Raw genomic sequence first — 22,883 nt, forward strand, 5'->3', positions numbered from 1 at the left:
TGAAGGCAGAAATGTGTTAAGCTGGGATGTTCATAAAGAAACAAATAACTGCATAATTGAATTGGGCTAATTTTTATAATTCCTGAATTCCTAAGGACCCCAAATCCGTGTGAAAATGCGGAAATGTGCAGTAAAACAAGTGCAAAATTCTAAACTGCTCCATCTTCATCTTCTGTGAAGGCAGGCTTACAACCGCAGAAATTTTAGGCGGTTCTGCTGTTATGGTTAGCCTTGACATGAGTAAATCTTTTGTTGGGCATCCTGCATCTCTAACGGCTTACACTTTGGCCTTGCATTGATAGATTATGTTGGAGAAGGCTGTTAATTCAGGTATGCTAGCAATTGACATAGTTAATTGAGAAGAAATGAAAATTATTCTTATTTTTATGCTCTGTATCACATTTTGCACACTGAGCATTACGGGATTAATTAAGCCTACTGGTATGAATGCATCTTGGTGTGCAGCACAACTCGCATGACTTGGGCGGGATCAGTGCCGGACAATATTTTTTGCTCTTGTCACTTTATCTTCTGCTTTCATCGCTGTTCTCTTCATCTGAGCAGCGCTATTTCATTAACAGTCAACTGAAAGCTGGCCTACACACTGGTCCCTGCCCCCTTTGTTTTTTCATCATGGAGGCCCCCACAGTCTCTGCACGATTTGTTCTCTAGATGCGAGCAAAATGTCTGTGTCTCACTACAGAACTCTGCTGTTACGTTGCCAGGTTTCATGTTCTCCTTGCTGATGATTGTGGTGGGCCAGTCGCACTTTTGCTTCTATGGGAACCCACGCAATGCAAAGGCACCTCTAGTATGCGGGGCCATTCTTATATGGTACGGCACAAATGTCACTTCGCTTTATAGTGTTTCACCCCATGCTGAACCTTGCAAGCTTTGCAACAAGTGCCAGCGGCTACAATTAAACTTTGATATAACTAAGTCCATAAAATTCCCACTTTACTTCGTTAGATTGAAATTTGGCTACATCGAAATTCGTGTCATAGCATGCAAGAAATCCTCCAAAATGTTTTGCCAGGTCACCAATGGGAAAAGCCTTTATTTGCAGTGAACTTCTGCACTTCCTTCGCCATCAACGGCGTTACAAGCCATTTGTATGAACATAGAAATTTTGTTCCCTCTTGCAAGCTTGGAAGCCACTCAGCACATTGATCAAGTCGAGCACCTTACTGATGGTGGGCACACCCTCCTTGAATGCTGGTCATGCTTTTAGGAGTCCCCAAGCACATCATCAACACGAGCTAACACGATGGCACACATGGAACATTCAGTCGCCACCATTATCACCTCGTGGGAGGTAGGCAGGGAACGAAGGAGACAGTGGTGGGGAATGCCAGTGTCCCCCCTTTTCTAATGCAATAGCATTTAAGCTGTCATCTCGCAAATAATTTCTGGTTCTCTGTCATGAAATTTCCTAATTGGTCGGGAGGGTCGTGACGTCATCAGCACCACCAAATTTGAAAATCTGAGGACTAGAATGTTTCAGTACCTTCCATTGGGCTATCATACAGGACTATACTAATGCGAGTGACTAATCCACCATAATCCACCAACTAAGCCCCACTAATCCACACTATTCCACACATTAATCCCTACTGATTCACATTAATCCACCAGCCACCGCGGTGGCTCAGTTGTTATGGTTCTTGGCTGCTGACCCAAAAGAGGTGGGTTCGACCCCGGCCACGTTTTGATGGCGCCGAAATGCTAGAGGCCTGTGCACTGTGCGGTGTCTGTGCACGTTGAAGAACCTCAGGTTGTCGAAGTTCCCACAGTCCTCCACTGTGGCGTCCCTCACAGCCCTAGTCTGTTTGGGACATTGATGCACCCACTAACCTGCCTTAATTCATTTACTGTGGTGGGCCTGCTTCCAATATTTTGGGGGTCCTTTGAATAGGGTGGGGGGCCAACTTCCAGATACTGTCGCATTTTCTTCTCTAAGGCCCCCAAGTTTTCTACATTTCAGCGGGATTGAGTAGAAGGCCCCTAGTAAAATAAAGTAAGGCCCACAGTGTGCCTTGCTGCTTTTCCACTGCAAGTGCAAGAGTTTCAGCATAGCGTGATCGGTGGAGCGCTTGTTGTGCATGCACAGATGGCCCCCAGAGGCCAGGAGCGAGCAGCGCATACCTGCTACTGCGCAGGCGCATCTGGGTCCCTGCATAAGCGGTTCATTGTAGTGCGCAACACATCATTGTCATCGTCAGCCTGACTGCGCCCACTGCTCCCAGCAATCTATGAATGAAAAATAGGATGTCCAGTTCTTCATATACGGGCATTAACCCATTAGTGCTATCGCATTATACCGTATTTACACGAATGTATGTCGACTCGAATGTAAGTAGACCTCCCCACACCATATTTCAGAAGAGAAAAAAAAAAAGACTTGGAGGTCGATTAAACTTCGCCTTTAACAATATAAGATGATAGCATTATCCTGCGGCCACCGCTTATCGCCAGCCGCTATCGACTGCCGCGTGCTTACTCACTGGACTACTCGTCCACACTTGCGCTATCATCCTCACTAGCGCTGCTGTCGTGATCTCTGTTGTGGTCCCACAGCACGTCGCTCTAACGTTGCTGTGCAGCGAAATCCCGCACTTCACAAACAGCCACATCACGACATCGCGTGGAACAGCTGAAAATTTTGCCTCGCTGCAGCTGCCACGCCTGTATCACCTGTTGTGAACATCGAACTTGCGGCCCGGCGCGCGGCTGTTCGTTTCTTCGGCGTAAAAATGGCAGCCATCTTGAATGTAGCCATGAACGAGCGCCGGTCACTTACCGGAGCACAAATGACGCACTGCTTTAAAAACTTGTGAAACGCGGCAGGCAGTAGTCAAATGAGTCGGAACCAGAGAGAGACTACGCGTGAGCGATGTCGGCTCTTCCTTCGGCTACCGACACCCCCCGGCGCCGCTGCCGTTCCAAGTGGCAGTGCCGCCGCAATTGGAACAGTGGCCCTTCCATCAACTATCGACGCTCCCTTAAGCACCGAGTGTGCTGTTGAAGGTAAAAAAAGAATCTTGGATGATGCCTATTAAGAGTAGAATGCAAATTAATTATCGGCCGCCACTGCTTATCAGCAGTCGCGACCTGCAGCTACGTGTTGGGAGTGGAGGTGGGGGCGGGGGGGGGGGGGGTTGCTTCTTAACGACGGCCACCATTGGCCGCCGCACACGGGGAGGGTATGCCGGTTCTGCGCGTTGACACAGCAGCTGCTCAAGGCCAGCACCAAGAGGGATGCGACGGAGCCGCGCAGCAGAACAGCGGATCGTTCTGGTCATATCCAGATCGGCGTCTCAGAAGGTATTATGCTGGTGCTTACGTCTGTCATGGCGCTGACAAAAATGACTGACTGCGAGAGGACCACACCGAACAACTAGCTGACTGGAGTATGTCCTGTCCCAGCAGCGTTAAGAAAATCTTTTCTCTCGCATACCTGTTAAGACTACGCAACGTTCCCATGCTTGCCTGCAGTGCAAACCTCACTTGAGAACAAGAACTCTGCGTTTCTTCAGGCCACAGTGTTGTGCTCTGTGGCGAAGAGGCGTTAAGACACGACGCAGCTTGCGGCGCAAGAGCTCAAATTCAAAAGTTATTTTCTCGCTTAAAACAAAAATTACTTTGATTAAAATTTCACAGATGCAAGGCGATGGACTGTTCTACTTAACCCACTATTGTTTGTATTTTTAATAGACCACCTCAGGGTGAAATTTACTGGCGTTTTTAGCTCAAAACGCACTTTTTCGCAACTTTAGTATTTTTTTTTACCTGCATGTTCACAGTTTCGTCGCCTGTAACTTTTGTTATAGATACTAGACATCTAGAGGGGCAAAAAGGATATTTCTGAATATCAGAGAAAAAGGTCATATTTTAAAAAAAACGACAAAAGTAGAACATTTTCACAATTTCTTTCAATTTTTTAAAATATTTATGCTATATAAAGCTGCATACTCAGAATTATATCGAAAGGCAGAATCTCTGTACATGTCATTGAAAAAATTGTACAGTGTATTCTAAAATATTCAATTTTTTATTAATTATTGAGCAGTGCCTAGTTTCTCGCCTTTTCTAAATGTTCAAATTGCGCTCACCATGCGAATAAATTTTTTTCGGAAAAAATATGCCAGGCTTTTATTACGCACATTGGGATAAGTATCCGTGAATTTTCTTGAACAAATTGGAGATGGTCGAGCGCAACGTCTGGGACGTTTGCCATGGAATGACCCACAAGTGGACACGCTACGTTTTTGTGGCAGTCACCCGCCGTGGTGGCTTCTCTGCAGTGCCTCGATGCAACGAGGCGAAGCATCATTACCACCACCACAATCATCAAGAACAAAAAATCAAAATGGCACGTTTCTGCAGGGACGCGATATGAAGGGGAGAAACGCTGAGGTTTCTTTGCGGTGCATAAGGGAAAGAAGGTGAAGCTTCTACGATCTACACCTATGCGCTTGACGGCCCGGGTCTGGGAAACGCAGCTTAAAATGCATAAACACTGCAACAATTAGCTGCTGCGCAGGCTTTCTCACAACGCTTGGGTGCAAAGGGGCGAAGCATCCGACGATGACAATGAAGGGATTTTGGTTACTTTCGTCACTGCCGTCGACGGACCGGATGCGTTACGAATTTCCTTCCGCGCTAAAGACAGCGCAAATGCGGACCGAATTCAGAGAGCACTGGAATAGGATCTGTTCAGCCCTTGTGCCAAGAAATGCCAATCGACATTTTTATCAAGTGAAATTGTTAGTCTTTTTACCTCATTCAACAGTTCCATTTCTCAAAATCAGGCGGTTTGGATCATACGTTTTACCGGATAATACGTTTTCCCCCGCAATTAAAAACAAACGTATCAACGAGATTTTACTGTATTTGGCACTCGGGCCTCATTTTTCTGCAAGCAATGACCGTCTTGTCAACCAATTGAAACCGCAGTTGGATTTGCTTGGCACATGATGGCCTTAGCTGCCTATGTGCCGTAAAACACAACACAACGCGAAACCGTAGCTAATGTACGGCTGAAATATTTGTGATTTCGGCGGTTGGAATTGCCTCAAGATGTACATCTAGGCTAGTCGGTTCCACATGCTTGAATTCACCGCAGCACATGAAGACAAAAGACCGCGACTGAAGGAAACACAGTTGTGTGGTCTTCCCTTCTGTCTGTCATGTGTTTGTTTTCATGCGCTGTGTGAAAGGGTGCTGAAACACCTCTCGCAGTGTGGTATGTTAATCTGATGTCAATGCCACAAGGTCGTTGCAAAACCGCAGATGATCACATGCAGGTCAACTGTAACCAGAGTTCCAGAATTCCTTGTGCAGTGCCCAAGTGGACCATTCGGCTCCTGCTTGCCTTCGATGCCTCCTTATTTTGGCTTGTGGTGCCTGCATGCTGTGGACAGAGCAAGGGGATGTCAACCTTTGTTTGGCTTCGAGAGAAACTACGCTCCTATGCTGAAGTGCAATGCCACGAAAGTGGACATCTTGCACAAGCAAGGGATGGGCGCCAGTTGCATTATCCTCGGCTGAGCAGTGAGCAGGGCTATGTTACCGTGCAGGCCTGTGTTCTTGGTTGTTCCTGCGCTGTGTGGATACTGAGATGGCCACTGTGGTTGCAGGAGCTGTCGGTGGGCTCCCTTGATCCAGTGCGACTACTGTCCCCTGCTGTTCCATGCCGACTGCCTCGAGTTCCCGCTGGCCTCCCTGCCTTCCGGCCGATGGATGTGCCCCAACCACGCAGAGAACTTCCTTGTGAGTTGTGGAGAGAAGCTGTGCTGACTGTTCTGTTTGAAACCACACTGTAAAGTATTTGAGCTTTTCAAATACGGTGCGCTCTCTTCGGAGGGTACCTCAAGGGAGTGGGAAAATGTGTTCTTTTTATCAGGAGTTTCGTTTGTGCTCTGAGAATAGGAGGACAGGTGCACTAAACTTTATTGCAGAAGAGAAATGTTTTTTTCCAAGTACTGCAAGAGAATGTAAAGCACGTACCTGAAGCAGTTTGCAGTGGCCTTTCTCCAGGCATCATCAGAGAGGGTACACACTGTGCAGTACATCCTCCTTGTCTTCTTTATTTATTTATTTACATATGCTGCTGTCTCAGAGGAGAGACATAACAGGAGGGGTTACATACATTAGTAAAAGCAACATGGGTAGCATAGAAATAGATAACATAGAAGTATAAAAAACAGATCAACAGGTCAAATTGTTAGGCAACCGAACAACGAACTCTTCAAATAATTGGCAGTGAGCGAAGTGAGCCGTCTAATTGATTCCAAATTTCAACAGTTAGCAGGAAAAAAGAAAACTTAAAGCAATCTGTATATGGTTTGAAAGGAACAATATTTAATGGGTGGTGCTGTCGGGTTGCACGTGCGCTTGAAGACACTAATGAAAAGGGTGCCTGATTGCCAGAAGACGTGTGAACGACCTTGTGCAACATGATGACACGTTCACGTGTGTGCTTATGTTCTAACGTTTGCAAAGATAAAGTGTGCACGTGTGAAGAAGGTGAAAAGTTGCGATCGTACCTGCTGAAGATGAATCATATTGCTTTTTGTTTTAACTGATTCTAAATGGTCAACGTCGCGCGCGTGATGAGGGGACCAAACAGTTGAGCCGTACTCCAGGATCAGTCGAAGTAGTGATTTGTAAGCAGTTAATTCACATTCCTTTGTAGCAATTTTTAGGATTCGTTTGAGGTAGCCAAGTTTGCAAAGTGGTTTCCCAGAAATGTTATTAATATGAACATTCCATTTTAAGTTATATGAAAAAGTAACACCCATGTACCTGAACTCGCTGACATGGGTCAAGCAGTTACCGTTATTACTGTAAGAGAAATGCAGCGGATTCTTTTTGTTACCAAAGGTCGTCGCAACTGTTTTAGTGAAATTAATTTTCATTTGCCATGTGTTACTTCATTCACAGAACAATGAAAATGCTTTGTTCAGTTCCTGTTGATCATGGGCGTTAGCAACGTTGCGATAAAGCACGCAGTCATCGGAATATAGGTGTAACTTCACTGTGGTGTCAAATATAACATTTGCTGCATCATTGATGAAAATTATAAATAATAGAGGCCCAAGTGCCAATATTTGGGCCAGATCTGAAGTTGCAGTGACTGACAATGACTGTGCATGGTTGAATGTGACGAACTGGTATCTTAAGTAGTCAGTTATCCAGTCGAGTAACTTATTGCCGTTAAATATGGTACGTAGTTTACGAAGAAGCTTGTTATGGCAGACCATGTCAAATGCTTTGGAATAATCTATGAATATTGCATCGATTTGATCGCGGTTTTTCAATGCGGAAGCTATGTCGTCAGTAAATTCAATGAGCTGAGTGACGGTGGAAAAACCAGATCGAAAACCGTGCTGACAGTGGGACAGTAGATTATGACAAGTTAAGTACTGAACAATGTGCTTGTGAGTAATGTGCCCAAGAAGCTTGCAGCAAGTGTAAATTAGGGAGATCAGTTGGTAATTACTAATTTGTTGTTAATTGCCAGATTTAAACACTGGATCACATTGGCAATTTTCCAAGCCTGGAGAACGGAGGATGTGTCCAGTGATTTATTGAAAATGACTAAGATAACGGGCACTCTACTCTGAGTACCTCTTTAGGAACATATTAGGTATGGTGTCCGGTCCCGCACTTTTAGCTGTGTCAGTTGTTAATAACAGATGGTGCACCCGAGCGTAACTTACTTCTTGAACTGACTTCGAGGTTGGGTAACTGGTGTTCCAAGCTATGAATGAAAGGAGGATTGGTACCATCATCAAGACAAAAGACAGAGTGAAAGTAGTTATTAAAAGCTTTCAAAATGGTTACGGCATCAGTGCAAGGCTGATCATTGATAATGAAGGACACAGAGTCATGGGAAGAGGGTAATATTGTTTTCCAAAATTTCGATGGAATTTCTTTCATGAAGGTTGACAGTGTTGTGTTGAAGTAAATGTGTTTACCTTTTCTCAGATTTTTCTTTAGCTCAGACTTGAGTAAAAGAAGTAGTGAATCGCGGTTTTTGTTTCGTGACCAGCTGCACTTGCGCGTACGCTTGATGCTTCTTATGAGATGAATTATGTCTCTTGTGTACCATGGATGCTTCGGGTTATGTTTCACACATTTTGTGGGGACGAACTGAAGCACACAGCTATGTACTAAATTATGAAATTGCTCTAGCAAAGCATCAACACCGCACGTCTCACTGCCAGTCACGAAATCTCCGAAAGACGACTCTAGCAGTTCAACAATAGCACGGTCGTTAGGACGGGTCAAATCTGTAACCATAATGAATTTCAGCTTATTGGGCTCACAAACCACATTAAATTGCATGAAAACACCCTTGTGATCTGATAGTCCGTCGACTACGTCAAACTGAAAACCGTACTGTAGCAACTGTTCATTACCAAAAACAAGGTCACGAACAGAGTTTACTTGAGTTGGACATTCAACCACTTGTGTTAAATCAAATGATATAGCCATATTAATTAGGGATTCACAAACAGCCTTGTCACGACCTGTTGAAATTAACAAGTTCCAATCGATACAAGGAGTATTGAAATCACCTGTAATGACCCTTTTATAATTGTGGAGCCTGTGTTCCGCTATGTATTCTTTAATGTGCGAGAAAATGTCAGAACCGGGTGGACGGTATAGATTACACACAACTGTTACGAAACCAGAAATGTTTATCCGGCACCAAACAGACTTAGTATTCGGAAGTTCTGGCAATACAAAAATTTCAGTGCCTTTTCTAATAAACAGAGCTACGCCCCCTCCTTTAGCAAACTGCCTGTCGTTTCTGATAACCAAGTAATCTGGAGGCTAAAATTCTACATCTGATATAGAGTTGTCCAACCATGTTTCTGTTATGCAAGTAATTGACGGGCTGTAGCGCTCTACAAGCCAATTGAAATCTTAAACCTTGTTAAGCAAGCTTCGAGCATTTATTCAAAAAAGTTAGTTTCTGTTCATTAACGAGTCACTCTGTGTTCGTAGGCACTGCAGCACGTGGAGCCTTCACAAGCCTTTTGCAAACATCATCCCAAGTGTAACGAACACTGTCGACTATCAGGCAATCGTACTACAATTTATACTTATCTGCTTCTTTTTGGATATCAACTGAATTGTCCCAGACAGCCTTTCGAATTTGCCATACATGCATAGAAAAGTCTTCACTAATGTACATATCTGATCCTTTTTGTTTTCTGGCGTTTTTAATGATGGAAAGCTTGGTTCTAAAGTCTAGCAGTTTAAAAATTACAGGTCTCGTCTTTTCATTTCTTTGCATGCCAAGCCTATGATAGCGTTCAATACCTTCACATTGGATTTCAAGTTTGGAAGACAGCAACTCCGATACAGAAGCTAATAGCTCCTGAGAAGTATCTGTTGATGGTTCCTTCAAGCCGTAGATGATTAAGTTATTCCTACAGATCGGTTTTATAGGTCATCGTTTTTGCGGCCAAGTTTGGTGGTGACATATTTAAGGTTCTCAACAGTTTTCTCAAGATCATTAACGCGCTGAAGTGCGTCGTTTGCAGTTGAAGCCAATGCCTCTATGTATGTAATACAGTCGCCGACCGATTTTTCTGACTCGAAGGGACCCGAAAAATGGTCCGAATAATCGAACAGTCTGAAAAATCCGTGAAGTACAAAACAAATCACTTTATTGCGATGAAATCGGCTTAAAAATGTCGCTGATATTACCTTGCGGAAAATTTCTCTTGTTGGCGACGATTTGCGCCTGTATTTGTGCCAAAGTTGTGCTTTCACTGTACACGCGACAGCAAGGTCACTGCATTTAGTTGGAATACTTTTTTGACGGACCCAGCGGGGCCATGTTGTCCACAATCTGAGTGTGCACCACACTGCTCGTTAAACACACGCAAAGATAAGGCAGTTTTCTTTCAAAGTGGCGGAACCGCCGGATGCAATCACAAAACGGCGAACAGATGTAACTTCGTGAGGACTGAGCGCCACTCGGTCAACGCGGTCAGAGAAATCCAAGTGACGAAACGGCGAATGGCGAACGTATGAGGCCCGCCACGGTGGCTCAGTGGTTAGGGCGCTTTGCTACTGATCCGGAGTTCCCGGGTTGGAACCCGACCGCGGTGGGCGTGTTTCGATGGAGGCGAAACGCAAAGGCGCTCGTGTGCTGTGTGATGTCAGTGTACGTTGAAGATCCCCAGGTGGTCGAAATTATTCCGGAGCCCTCCATTACGGCACCTCTTTTTTTCCTTTCTTCTCTCAGTCCCTCCTTTATCCTTTCCTACCGAGATGTGAGATAGCTCCTGCACAATTTCCTTCCCAACAACCAATTTTCAACCTATGGGACAAGCGAGCCCGCGACAACGTCGGCGACAAAAGCAAGTTGGCGGTGATGACAATCCGGCTGCCACCTCGAAGTGTCAGAGATCGCAGGGACCTCTACTGGCAACAATGAGGTACCGAAGTTGTGTCAAGCCAAGCCAACTGCAGCATAAATTCACCTCAATCCAAGATGGCGCCTTTTGCGCCGCCGAAAAGCCGATAATATGGCCGAGTTTGGCCCGCAGGCGACTGAAATTAGTCCGAAAAATCGAACTTTCGTGTTTTAAGTCCGAAATATCCGTTGTGAATACCTATGTATGCGCTTCTGTGGGGAGACTGACGGTGCCTCATCGAGGTCCGAAATATCCTACAAGTCCGAATTATTGGAGTCCGAATTACCCGTCGGCTACTGTACGCTGTTCAAAAGAACCCATTCTAGAGTGGAGCGCGGAAAGCTCTGCACTGATTCGTGCTTGTCCGGCTAGCAGTTCTGTTAGCATTTCCTCCGACTTTGGGCCTGGATTAGTCTCGACATCGCCAGACAGTTGCAACAAAATTCTTGTACGCGCAAGAAAAAATACACACTAAGTGCTAAAGTTGATGCATAGCAGCATCCTGTGTAGAAAGTTCTTGCGTGATCTCACCCTGGTCAGCAGCAGTGCTGTTGAAGTGTAGAAACTCGAGACCTGGAACAGTTGCATATTCAGGGTCTGCAGAAAGGCCACTTTCCTCTTCTCTCATGAGAATGATGCACCCTCATGATGGATGCTTTCTCTGAAAATGGCTTATCGGCTCATGAAGGAAATGGACAACATCGCGATGTTGCTTGGACTTCCCAATCACTAGTGGGTTGAGTTCATCACTTCTCATCAAAGGCAGCCAAGGAAAACAGTTAAACCTGGATGTAACGAACCTCTATGTAGCGAATTCCTCGATGTAACGAAGTTTTTTAATTCCCCAAAGCCACCCCCATCGAAGCACGTGTACTTGAGACCTCCATGTAACGAACGTGCAGCGGTGGTTGACCTTGATTAACAAACTCGCTGAGCCGACCATCTGTTAGCTTGTGCTGAATTACAAAATTTGGGAGAAAAGCCTCACGATGATAAAGCACAAACTGACATGAGAGGAACGCCAACAGCAACGAGTGACCGCAGTTGAGTCAACGCGTCGTGCTCCAGCGCCACCAGCACATCTCTGTTGCTTTCACTTTTGGAACACCATACCACATGGCACTACTACTGTTCATGCTCAAAAGAAGTGAAAAATGATAGGGCATAGCAAAAATGAAACGGCAGCTGCGGTGCGTGCCCATCACCACCAAGCGGTATGTTGCTTGCGTGATTCCGGCGCCAATAGCTCTTGTGCGTTGGGACTCTGGACGGGGACGGCGGAGAGCGTTTCCTGGGGCAACAGCGGCGGGCAGACCCAGAGAGGGAACATGCGGGAACAAGCATGTGCCTCCGTGACCGGTCTCCCCTGCCTCTCCCTCTCCCCCACCCCACTCGTAGCGGTGTTGCGCAAGCTGCGGCGGAGGTGGCGGAGGCTTCTGCGGCAGTCGTGCTATAAGCAGAATTGCGGAACATTTCTCCGTGTTTATGACTTCGAGTAGTGGGGTTTTCTTTAAACATTTTTAAGGTGATTTCACCTACATTTATTTCTTATTTTGGTTTCCATACTGCATCGTCCTTTCGGGCCTTCTTGCAAAAGCTCCATGGAACGAAAACCTGGATGTAACAAAAAATCACGGACTTTTTTCAACTTCGTTATGTCCAGGTTTAACTGTAATAGCATTAATTGATTCCCTGAAACTGGCATCATCACCTGGCATCAAAGGAGTTCATGCAGAAGTTCTCAGGAATACTAAAAACGTTGTAGCCATTCTTTCCCACATCTTGCAACAAACGATTTAGAGTGGTGTCCTACCTCACGACTGGAAAGTGGGGAAAATCATTCCAGTGCACAAAAAAGGCCCTCCATCATCTAGCAAGAACTACCATCCCATTTCCCTCACTAGCGTTCGCTCTGAATTAATGGAGTACGCAGTTTACTCACACGTCATGAAATTTTTGCACTCTGTCAACATTTTTAACCCTTTCCATCACGGGTTTTTGAATAACCATTGCTGCTCTACCCAACTGGCTTTATTTACTAACGATATCAGTTCTAGTATGGATACAGTAGAACCCCGCTGTTAGGTTTTTCACGGGACTGAGGCAAAAAAATGATACCAGCCGGGAAACGTAGTAAAGAAGTGTGCGTGAAAAAAAAATGTTGCCTGCCTTTTTTTTTTTCCCTAATTATACTTCTAGTAAGGGAACCATTTTCTCTGGAATTTGCCAGGCATTGTCGGTCATCTGCGTGCAGAGAGAGTCCTAAACGCCCTGCAGTGCGCCTTTGTCTGCCTGAACAGCTATTTGTGGCAGGGAGGTAGCAGCAAAATGGGTGGGCACATGATGCGGGCAAAGTTTGGGCTTATGTGCACGCTCCTGCACTACTTTCATTGCAGCCTCTTTACTCCTGCTCATCATCATCAGCCTGACTACACCCACTGCAGGGCAAAGGCCTCTCCCATGTCTCTCCAATTAACCCGGTCCTTTGCCAGCTGCACCCACCCTATGCCTGCAAACTTCTCAATCCCATCCGCCCACCTAACCTTCTGCCGCCCCCTGTTACGCTTGCCTTCTCTCGGAATCCACTCCCCCAGGCAGCACAACAGCATTGGGCGTTCGTTGGCAAAAAGGTGGCATGAACGGCACTCCTACATTGGCACTTAGGGAAAACACTAACACTTTGACACATTGGTGCCACTTTCAGGCTAGTTTTGGGCCAACGTGCGGCCGATCGAGCGGCCAACGCAGGCCTGGCGTTCTTCCGCGACATGGGCCAGTAAAGGCCTTGGATTGGCTTGCCAGCTTTCGAACACTGGCATCCAGCTTTTGAACATTGGTATGCAGCTTTCAAACATTGATACCGAGCTTTCAAACACTGGTATCCTGCTTTCGAAAATTGGCACATGCAACATAAACCACTGCCTAATGACTGGAATTATGGATGTACCATTCAAGTTAGCAAATATTCATAAATGAGGGTGCCTAAGAATTCATGAAAAAGACCGGTTTATGGGATCACGCTTCTAGCGCAGGCAGAATGGCTCGCGCTGCTACCAGTCATCCTGGGAATTAAAGGAAAGGAGGACCCAAGAGTATGGTGGCAGAGGCTGTGGGAAAATCATTTATTTTCAAGTTTGCCACGTGCCGATGATTCAGGTTGGACAATGCAGCTCGGCAATCTGCTGTAGCATGGCTAAGACATCGGTAAAGTGCTTAAGGAGCTGTCCTCCTGTGAACTGATCAGTCATATCTGAAGTAATCGTTGCACTCCTCTTGCAAGAAGTCTCTTGCACTGCACTCAAATTCCTCGTCTCGCTGTTACATGATGACCTCACAATGCGTCGACCCTGCAAAGAGAGGCATGATGTCATGATGAACCTAAATATGGCCGTCACAGGACAAAAACAGAAGTGATTAAATAACACTGAATTTTGTGAGGCACATTCAGCGTGAAAACACTCAACACACATTTTACAGGATATAGTTTGTCACAACTAACACCTCTTTTCTTGCACAAAGTGAAATTTAATTTGCCTTGTATCAAATTGGTGATTTTTAGTTTAATGTGCCGTTTCGCACCTCCAGTAAAGATATTCAGTGTGAAAAAAAACAACAAAGTAATGCGATATTGAAAGGAAATAATGTATTATTTTGTTTTAATATCATACTGCGTATCTCTAAATTGAGAGCGCATTGTTTATTCAGGTAAAGATGCACAGGTTGTTGCATCTCTTCCATATGGACATCAAAACAACAGTTCTGAACAAAGCTCGTTTTTTTGGATGGGGTTAAAAATAAATACACTGAATGGAAAAACTCAGAACAGCTTTTTTTTTTTTTAATCCAACAGTTTATCTTAGTCGCTTCCAATGCATGTGATACAGATTCGAAACTGACTTGAAAACCACACAAAACACCCGCCTGACAGTCCACAGTAATGCCTTTTTTTCATTGAGAGATAACTTGGCAAAAGCGTTAACCATAAATTGCGGATTTTCTATTGCACCTGCAAGTGTGTTATCCATAGAGGAACAGCGCGGAAGTAGTACACATATCCTTACCGATTGGTCTGTAGCGGAACACAAAGCAGTTCCGATTCTTATCCTGCATAAGCTGTACATGACAAACGTATTCCTGAATGCATCGGATTTCAGGTCGCATGAATTCAAACCCACTGTTCGACAAAGTAGTGAATGTTTGATGATTTCATTGCACCAAGGACGAAAAATAAAATTCTTACCATTCGGGCAGGTCTGCACTGCGCACGATGTCAAGCCAGACATTTGGCGATGAGAGTAGGTACATAGAAGTCGTCTTTGTGCTTTGTCTCTTTCTCTTTTCCTGCCGGAAAAAATAAAGCCGCATGTAGTCAAAGTGACACTCACAAAATCACATTAATTTCCGAACATATCTCAAGGTAAAATATTTGTAGTACTTACAAATAAGATATTACAGGCCAGGGTAGTGAACCGCATCGGAGCTCTCATATAGTATCAGATATAAGTTTTCGCTTGCGCAGACTACGAACGGAGCCAGCTCGAACGTGCATGCTCTTTCGTCGCGCTGGTTGTGCGGTTGGGCGCCGCCGTGCCAGACAAGGCAAGACTCGTCCAGTCAAGAATGTGTTGTGGCGATACATCGCGCTGTGAGGAGTGGCAGGGGACCCGATGGTGGTGGGGGAGGGGTGGTGGCTGCAGGGGGGAGAGCCATTATTTTTTTACACAGCTTTTGGGGGGGGGGGGGGGGGGGGGGGGCACGAAAGCGCAGCGTGTAGCTGTGCACCGGAGAAACAGCTAGGAGAGAGTGAGTAAAAAAAAAAAGCGCTTCGCAGGGTAGGAGGTTAGCGCGCTGCCTTGAAAAGGGCACGTCCGGGAGATGAGTTGGGGAGATACGAGACTTCAAAAGAGAAAGGGGACGGGGGCCGAAACATGTGAGAGAGGTTTGGAATTTTCGGAGATTGAGTCATAAGCAGTTTTGAAGGCAAGGGTGTGGAAAACGCAGAAGCCTCAAAGTGTTCCTGCAAAGCCGCAGGAGAAGCATCATGCTCAGCGACCGAAAACTTTGAAGCGAAAAATGTGGAGCTTCGAGATGGATTTCGCCAAAATGACTTCAGACACTCGCGCATTTTGTGGGGCTGTGTGTTAGTTCAGGATTCCTTAAAATGGTATGATGAAATAACAAAGACATAAAGCAATAAATGAAATATTATGCAAGCAAATTCACACTCTTTCAGAGTATTACATACGAGACATGTGGCAAACAAGCTAGGTTAACATGCGTCTAACACCATTTGTCAGTACAGTTGAACCTCTATGTAACGAACCTCTGTGTAACGAATTCCTGGATTTTACGAAAATTTTCAATTCCCCAACACATCCCCCATTGAAGCCCATGTATAGGCGACCTCCATGTAACGAACTCGTTGCGGCAGTTGACCTTGATGTAACGAATTCGCGGCTCTGATCATCGAGCTGTATCTTCTAATGTTTTGCCCGAAATTTGACCGGGCAGTGCGCAACTTTAATGAATATTGTTTAAGTAAGTTTTTATATTAAAAGGTAAAGTAGACCGCGAGCAGAACGCTTGCAATCGCAGCAAACAAGCAGACCTCGGTGATGATGATGTTGAGCGCCGCTATCGCCGCTCCGTGGTAAGCGTAGCAACTTTTAAGCTTTCATTTTGTAGCTTGACACTAGGCGGCACTACTGTGACAAATTCTTCGTGGTGTTGCGGCGCAGTTATGGTAAGCCTTCTTCGTCAGCGTGTTGACGTGCGTGTGCTGGTGTGTGTTTACGGTGTCGGTTTGTTACGATGAGTTCCGCTGTGAGGAAACGCAAAGTTTTGTCCCTTGAAGATAAGCTCTTGATTTTGAATGCGGTTACCGCCGGCGAAAAAAAGAAAGATGTCGCTGCCCGCTTCAATATACCAGCCAGCTCCCTGTCAACCATTCTTGCTGCAGAACAAAGCATCCGCAGTGCGATGGAGTCAGGCACAAGTGCCCAGAAGAAAAGACTGAAGACGTCGACGTATGCTGATTTGGACAACGTCGTGTTTGCATGGTTTTTGGACAGACGAGCACAAAACGTGCCCATAAGTGGCGCGATTTTGCAGCAGAAAGCCATAGATTTTGCTTGCATCCTGGGCCATGACGACTTCAAAGCAAGTGACGGCTGGCTACAAGAATTTAAAAGCCGGCACGATGTTGTCGGAAAAGTGGTATCTGGCGAGTCTGGCTCCGCAGACAGTGATGCTGCTGCCTCGTGGGTGGCCGAGAAGCTTCCCGGCATTTTCAGCCGCTATGAAGCTGCCGACATTTATAATGCTGATGAGACGGCCCTGTTTTATTAAATGTTTCCGAGCCGCACGTTGTCACTAAAAGGAGAAGACTGCCGCGGTGGAAAGCAAAGTAAACTCCGCGTGACGGTTTTGCTTTGCGCCAACACTGATGGCAGCGACAACCGAATCCCATTGGTTATTGGCCGCAATGCCTGGCCCAGATGTTTTAAAGGAACAAGGTGGATGCCAGTAAAATATGTGGAAAACTCCAAAGCTTGGATGTCGCGGGCAATTTTTTCCGACTGGCTGAAGGAGCTCAACCAAGATGTCAAGCGACAAGTTCGCAGCATTTGTTTGCTGCTTGACAACTGCTCCGCGCACCATGTGGAAGGCCTACAACTTTCGAACGTCGAGCTGCAGTATTTGCCACCTAACTGCACTTTTCTGGTACAACCCGTAGACAAACGGGTTATTAACAGCTTTAAATGCTGTTACCGCTGTCGATTGATACAAAAGATGCTCCTGGACATCCGCCTTGAACGGCCAACAAAAGTGGATATCTACCAAGCAATCGAAATGCTTGCTGCGTCGTGGCAAGAGGTTGGATCACAAGTGATCGCCAGTTGCTTCACCAAGGCTCAGGTAAATAAGGCCATTCAAGCTACAGTCACTGAAGACGAACCTTCAAGCCCACCCGAGGTCGCAGAAGCGTGGGATGAACTACGCATGAACGGTGGGGTGCCCGACGGTGTCGAGCTGTGCAACTTTTTGTTCGTGGAAAACGGCGCCGTGGCTACGGAAGAGATGACTGATGCGGCACTTGTCGAAACCGTTAAAGATAGCCTTGAAGGTGACGGTTCGACAGAGCCTGATACGTTTTGTGCTGTTCCCACCGCGAGGGAACTGATGGACGCGGTGGACGTTCTGCGCCATTTCGTCGGCTCGCAGGACGATGAAGCAGCCCTGGATGCCTTAGTTTCCTTGGAGCGCCGAGTAGTGGCTTCGATCGGGCAAAAACAGCAAGCGAAAATTACACAGTTTTTCTCTATTAAATAAATTCTTTGAATGGCGAGTTCACTTGAATTGATATCTGTCGAATTTTTATTTCATTTTGGCATGATCCTTACCAGTCTTGACCCAAAACTGCATGTAACGAAAACCTGGATATAACGAAAAATTGCGAACTTTTTTCAATTTCGTTATATCCAGGTTTGACTGTAGATTTATTTGCTGGTCGTGGAAGAATCCTTGAACTTTTTGTTGGTGTGGAAATTTCACGCAAAAAGCTAAAACAAACAAAACCGTGTTGAATTGTGGCTCGCAACTATTTCCGAAGCTTTTCATCAATAAAGGTAATGTTCGATAGCAAAAAAAAATTAATTTGCGAGCAAATAAGTAAAGACGTGGGCAGGAGCTATAGCTCTCAATGCATATTACGCAACAGAACAATAAAATGCACAAAACGACAACATTTTGAAGTATTACAATCTGCAGAAAAGGAAGGAAAAAGCAAATCTGAAAACACAGGGGAAGGCGCGATCACAGTTAACAACCTACGGAGGCGTAGGAATCTCTTACCGCGTGGTCGCTTGCGTTTCTGAAGCGGCGGCCTAATATTTCACGCGTGCGCAACTTGTAATTGTGAATTACGAGGCCACTACTTTGTTTCTGGACGTTGCTAAAATTGTGCAGTGTCGGCTTAGAAAATGCGCTTGCACTAAGTTATTACGTTTGATTTAGGATTTCCATTAAGCAGACACCCACTGTGCAGTGCGGCAGTGAATTCACTGGAGTGAAGCAAAAATGTGCTTTTTTAATTTAGAAAATTTATGAAATAAAAGTCATTTGATTTTTTTAGAAGGAAGCCCTCTTGGGCTGGTTTTCAGATACTCGTGCAAGCAGAGCGTGCAAAAACACATTCAAATACATAAATTCTATACAGATAGATGGGCTATTATGCCCAGAATTCCGACAAAGGCAACAGCGTGAGCTATGTCTGTGCACTTCTCAAAAAAAGTATAATTGTTTTTAGTAGCGGCTTGGCTAAGCCATATATAGTTACACGAATCATTACAACCAAGTCATGCCAGCGCGCATTCGTTAATTACTAAATTTATGAGACCTTTTAGAAGGAATTTTAGTGGTTAGTTGTAGCCGCTTCTAGTTGCCCAGTATTAACGATAGAATTCTATAGATCTGTAGTTGTCAGTCTGGATGGTGTCGTCGTTAGCCTTAGGTCCGTTTCACATGCATGTGATTTTCGCCTGCGACACTGCGAATTCCGTCGGCCTGCAACTGGGGAGGGCCATCGGTCTAGTCGCAGACGGCTTGCGATCGAGTTCCGTCCAGTTGGTACTCAGTTCCAGCGTCGGTGTGTTCACTCTGCGACTGACCAATGGAGAGCGCTGAGACGACGTGCGGTCACGTGGGAGCTGTTGCCGTTGTGGAAGCAAAACTGTTTATTCTAATCAAAACATGCGAAATAATGCCTTGCATCTAAAAATGCGCTGGTCATAACATCATCAACACATTTTGTGTAGCATTTCTCTCGTGTTTAATCATGGATTGGTTATGCAAACATCAAGTAGCCTTGCCTGTCCCTGCGACCGAAATTGCTGGGTACGTGTTGCATGTGTAGGCACTGGCTGAAAATCGCACTGCGGCGTCACCGGCTAGGCTGACTGTTTTTGTTCTAGTCGCAGCATGTGAAACGGGCCTTATACGACAGAGCAGTTCCTCTGTGGCGGAATATGCATAGTCCTCTGACTACCACCAAACTCGCCGTCACGTCGTTGCACAACTCAGAATCAGCGAACGGACAGAACAAAAGTAGATGGCAGGAGCACCATTGCTATACAGCGAGCGAATGCATTTGGAATGCTTCCGAATTCGTTTGGAAATTGTTGTGAAGCACCTTAGAACCCAACTGATCAGCGACGGAGCCCGCAGCAGGCGTCACCGCACCGCGCCACGACGGCGTCGACACGCTCCTCCTCTATAGTTTCTACTGTGCGAGAGCTCCCTCTGGCCAGCGTGATCTGCTGACAGCTTCGGTTTCGTTGAGTTTTTTTTCATAACTATGTCTCTATCTCCGACTACGCAGTCTTAAAATATTCATTGTTTATCCAACTCCACACATATACTGCGAAAGTGTTTGGTAAGAAAAAGATGAATAAAACTTTAAATTTTTGAGCTCGCACGAGCCCAGCCCAGGAGCTCAAACGAGATCTGAAGCGTTCGAAAAATATAAACTGCCGAGATGGTACTCGACAATAAAATCAAACTTCTACCCAGTATAATGGATGGTGCAATGTTCACCAACATCTGCCAGTATACTTTTAACATTGGATAAGGGGTGGCAAGCCAAGGCCAATATAATATTGCCAGGTTTCGAAAATAGCTTAGCCGATTCTGGTAAATAATGGGGGAACTCTGGCTAACATGGCCCCTGATAGCCAGGTTTCTAAAATGGCTTAGCTAATTGTGGCAAAGAGTGGGAGAACTCTGGCTAACATGGTCCATGATAGCCATGATTTGACGATGGCACAGCAAACAGACAATGGCACTTTTCCAGTGGCTTTCTAATATTGGCCCGCTGTCATGTGCTACCTGGGCCGTTACCCTTAAGGTCCAGCGGTTATCTTGCCTTCGTAGTACAGGCCCTGCTTAAGCCCATTTCTTCTTGTTGATTTCGACTAGGATGTCATTAGCCTGCGTTTGTTTCCTTGCCCACTCTGCCCGCTTCCGGTCTCTTAACGTTATGCCTATCATTTTTCTTTCCATGGCTCGCTGTGTTGTCCTTAACTTAAGCTGAACCTTTTTGTTAGCCTCCCCGTTTCTTCCCCATAGGTGAGTACCGGTAAGATATAGCTGTTACCGGTACTAAAAAGTAGTTTACACTCGTGAAAATTATAGCAAGAGGGTCCGAGTACTAAGCACCACACAGCTTTGACCGTAAATTTCAGTACTACCGCTTCGTTTTATACTGCACTTTGTTTTCGAGGCTTCAAGAAAGGCGAGTGATACATGGCGGAGTAGTATGGTTTTGCAGACACACTACTTCCACAGCCTTCACAGCGTTGCCTGCTATGTATGAAATGGAGTATAGTTCCGCTTTTACCCCGTCTTCATTTCGTGCGGGCTGAACTTAAGTTGTCAGAATATCTGCACAGAGTGACCCACTTCGCGGCGTAGTATGCGAAAAAGGTACCACATTTGCAACATAACAGGTGAGTTTGTATTACATAGGTTTCCAGTAGTTGTTAAGGGTAACAGAGTGGATTCCAAGCGAAGGCAAGCGTAGCAGGGGGCGACTGAAAGTTAGGTGGCCGGATGAGATTAAGAAGTTTGCGAAGATAAGGTGACCGCAACTGGCACAGGACAGGGTTAACTGGAGAGAGATAAGAAAGGCCTTTGTCCTGCCATGGGCCTTGGCAGGCGGGTGACGATGGTGCCACCGATGATGATGATAGGTTTCTGTGGGAGCTTGGATGGGTCTCGCTCAGAATAACAAGTTCCCCATCAAAGCCTCTTACTGAAACTTACATGCTTAAACCTAAACCCACTAGTACTATTTGCTCTGCTACGAAATTTTCTGACTAAGAGCCAACAGTTTGTATGGGCTAATAATTCATACTAATTGGGTTTTTGAGCCTCTGTTATTCTTGATCTACATTCTTGATCTCCGAAGTAATCTATCTTCTACCATTTGTTTGTTCGCAGACAACTGTGATCTACTGGAGTATCATTAATAGCTGCGACTTTTACCATCTGCAGTGCGACATAAAACTTGTAGAAGATTGGTGCGCTAACTGGCTAATGTCTTTAAGCATTAGTAAACCAGCTCTTATCTTATTTCATGTCATCACTCACATCCTGCAACAAAATACAGCATAAGTGGCATAGCAATATCACATGTATCTCCACATAAATATCTGGGAGTCAGCATAACACGATCTCGCTTGGACCACTGATGTTATCAGCGTAACCAATGAAGGTAACCGTGTTCTTAGTTATCTAAAACATAACCTGCGACTGGCCCTTTTTTTCTGTAAAACTGTCCGCCTCACTGCAACTTGTTTCTTTTTGCCTAGGTGACCTCTACATTGGCAATCAGCATGTGGCAGCATCAGCCGCACCTTTGGTTTCGGTAGTGACTGGTTCTGAGGTCGAAAGTGAGGTCACGCCTTTGCCTTATCTTTGCTTGCCACTTTGACAGTCACCATGTCGCCACAATACGCTGACGGTAAACGCACAACTTGTGGAGATCATATAATGGTGTCTTCGGCTAACGGCACTTGTGGAGTTTTCTGCGCACTCTTGTGGCGCCCCACTTTCGGCTGGATGCCACTTGTGCTGTGCCATATCTTCGGCTGAGATGAGCACGATACTCATGCATGCCACCGCGCCGCTGTGGAGACCAACAGTGGAGCGCGCTGCAATCCCATCGTGCAGTGCGCGCTAGTAGTCTCCGCATGCAGATGACGCTGTTGACGCGGAGATTTTTGCTCTACGGTGGCTGATAGGAGGCTTCAGCGAAGACGAAAAACAGATGAAGCATCTCAAGTGGGCATATTTTAAAGAAATGTTGACTATGATAGCAGTTCAATGCATATATTTGCGCTATAATTATGCAGCCACCAGCCGACAAGCCATGTGCCCTTACGAGAAAATAAAGGTTTGTCAATATTTTTGTCCACTTAGTTCTACCTTATCTCATGCAGCGGACAGCTAATGCTGTTTATCTGGCATGCGGTTGCTAATAACATAGTACTTTGTCAACATGTATATTGTCACGTGGTGGTGACGTGGTGGTGACGTGACAATATAATATAATATGTAATACCCCCTGAAGGGGGTCTATAAGGTGAATAAAGTGAAGTGAATATGCACACGTTAAAGGATATCAAAAAAGCAACAGTAAGTCAAGCTAATATCAGGTTGAGAATCTTCTGCTGATAGTTTCGGCAGTTACTCTAGCCGAAGCTCTACATCGTGTGCATCGAAACCAGCAAGCACAACGCATCATGGTGTACAGTGTAATCCACTTATAACGATACCACATGTAAAGATATATAGCTTATAACGATCAAATTCTTTAGATTTATCAATTCTCCCATTGCCCCTATGTAAAATTAAATCGTATATAACGGTACAATTATCGGC

At 45.5% G+C, this 22,883-nt stretch overlaps 1 protein-coding gene across 8 annotated transcripts in view; it reads left to right on the plus strand.

The window, feature by feature from the left end:
• The window catches only part of LOC144122137 (PHD finger protein 12), a 148,732-nt gene that overhangs the window by 15,739 nt on the left and 110,110 nt on the right, over positions 1 to 22,883 (plus strand). For all 8 annotated transcript variants that reach the window (XM_077655693.1, XM_077655695.1, XM_077655692.1 and 5 more), the window contains exon 4: positions 5,640 to 5,772. In XM_077655693.1, coding sequence (XP_077511819.1) covers positions 5,640 to 5,772 — 133 coding nt within the window. The remainder of the gene's footprint in view (positions 1 to 5,639; positions 5,773 to 22,883) is intronic.

This window comes from Amblyomma americanum, chromosome 2 (genome assembly GCF_052857255.1).
Source record: "Amblyomma americanum isolate KBUSLIRL-KWMA chromosome 2, ASM5285725v1, whole genome shotgun sequence".
Classification (NCBI taxonomy): domain Eukaryota; kingdom Metazoa; phylum Arthropoda; class Arachnida; order Ixodida; family Ixodidae; genus Amblyomma; species Amblyomma americanum.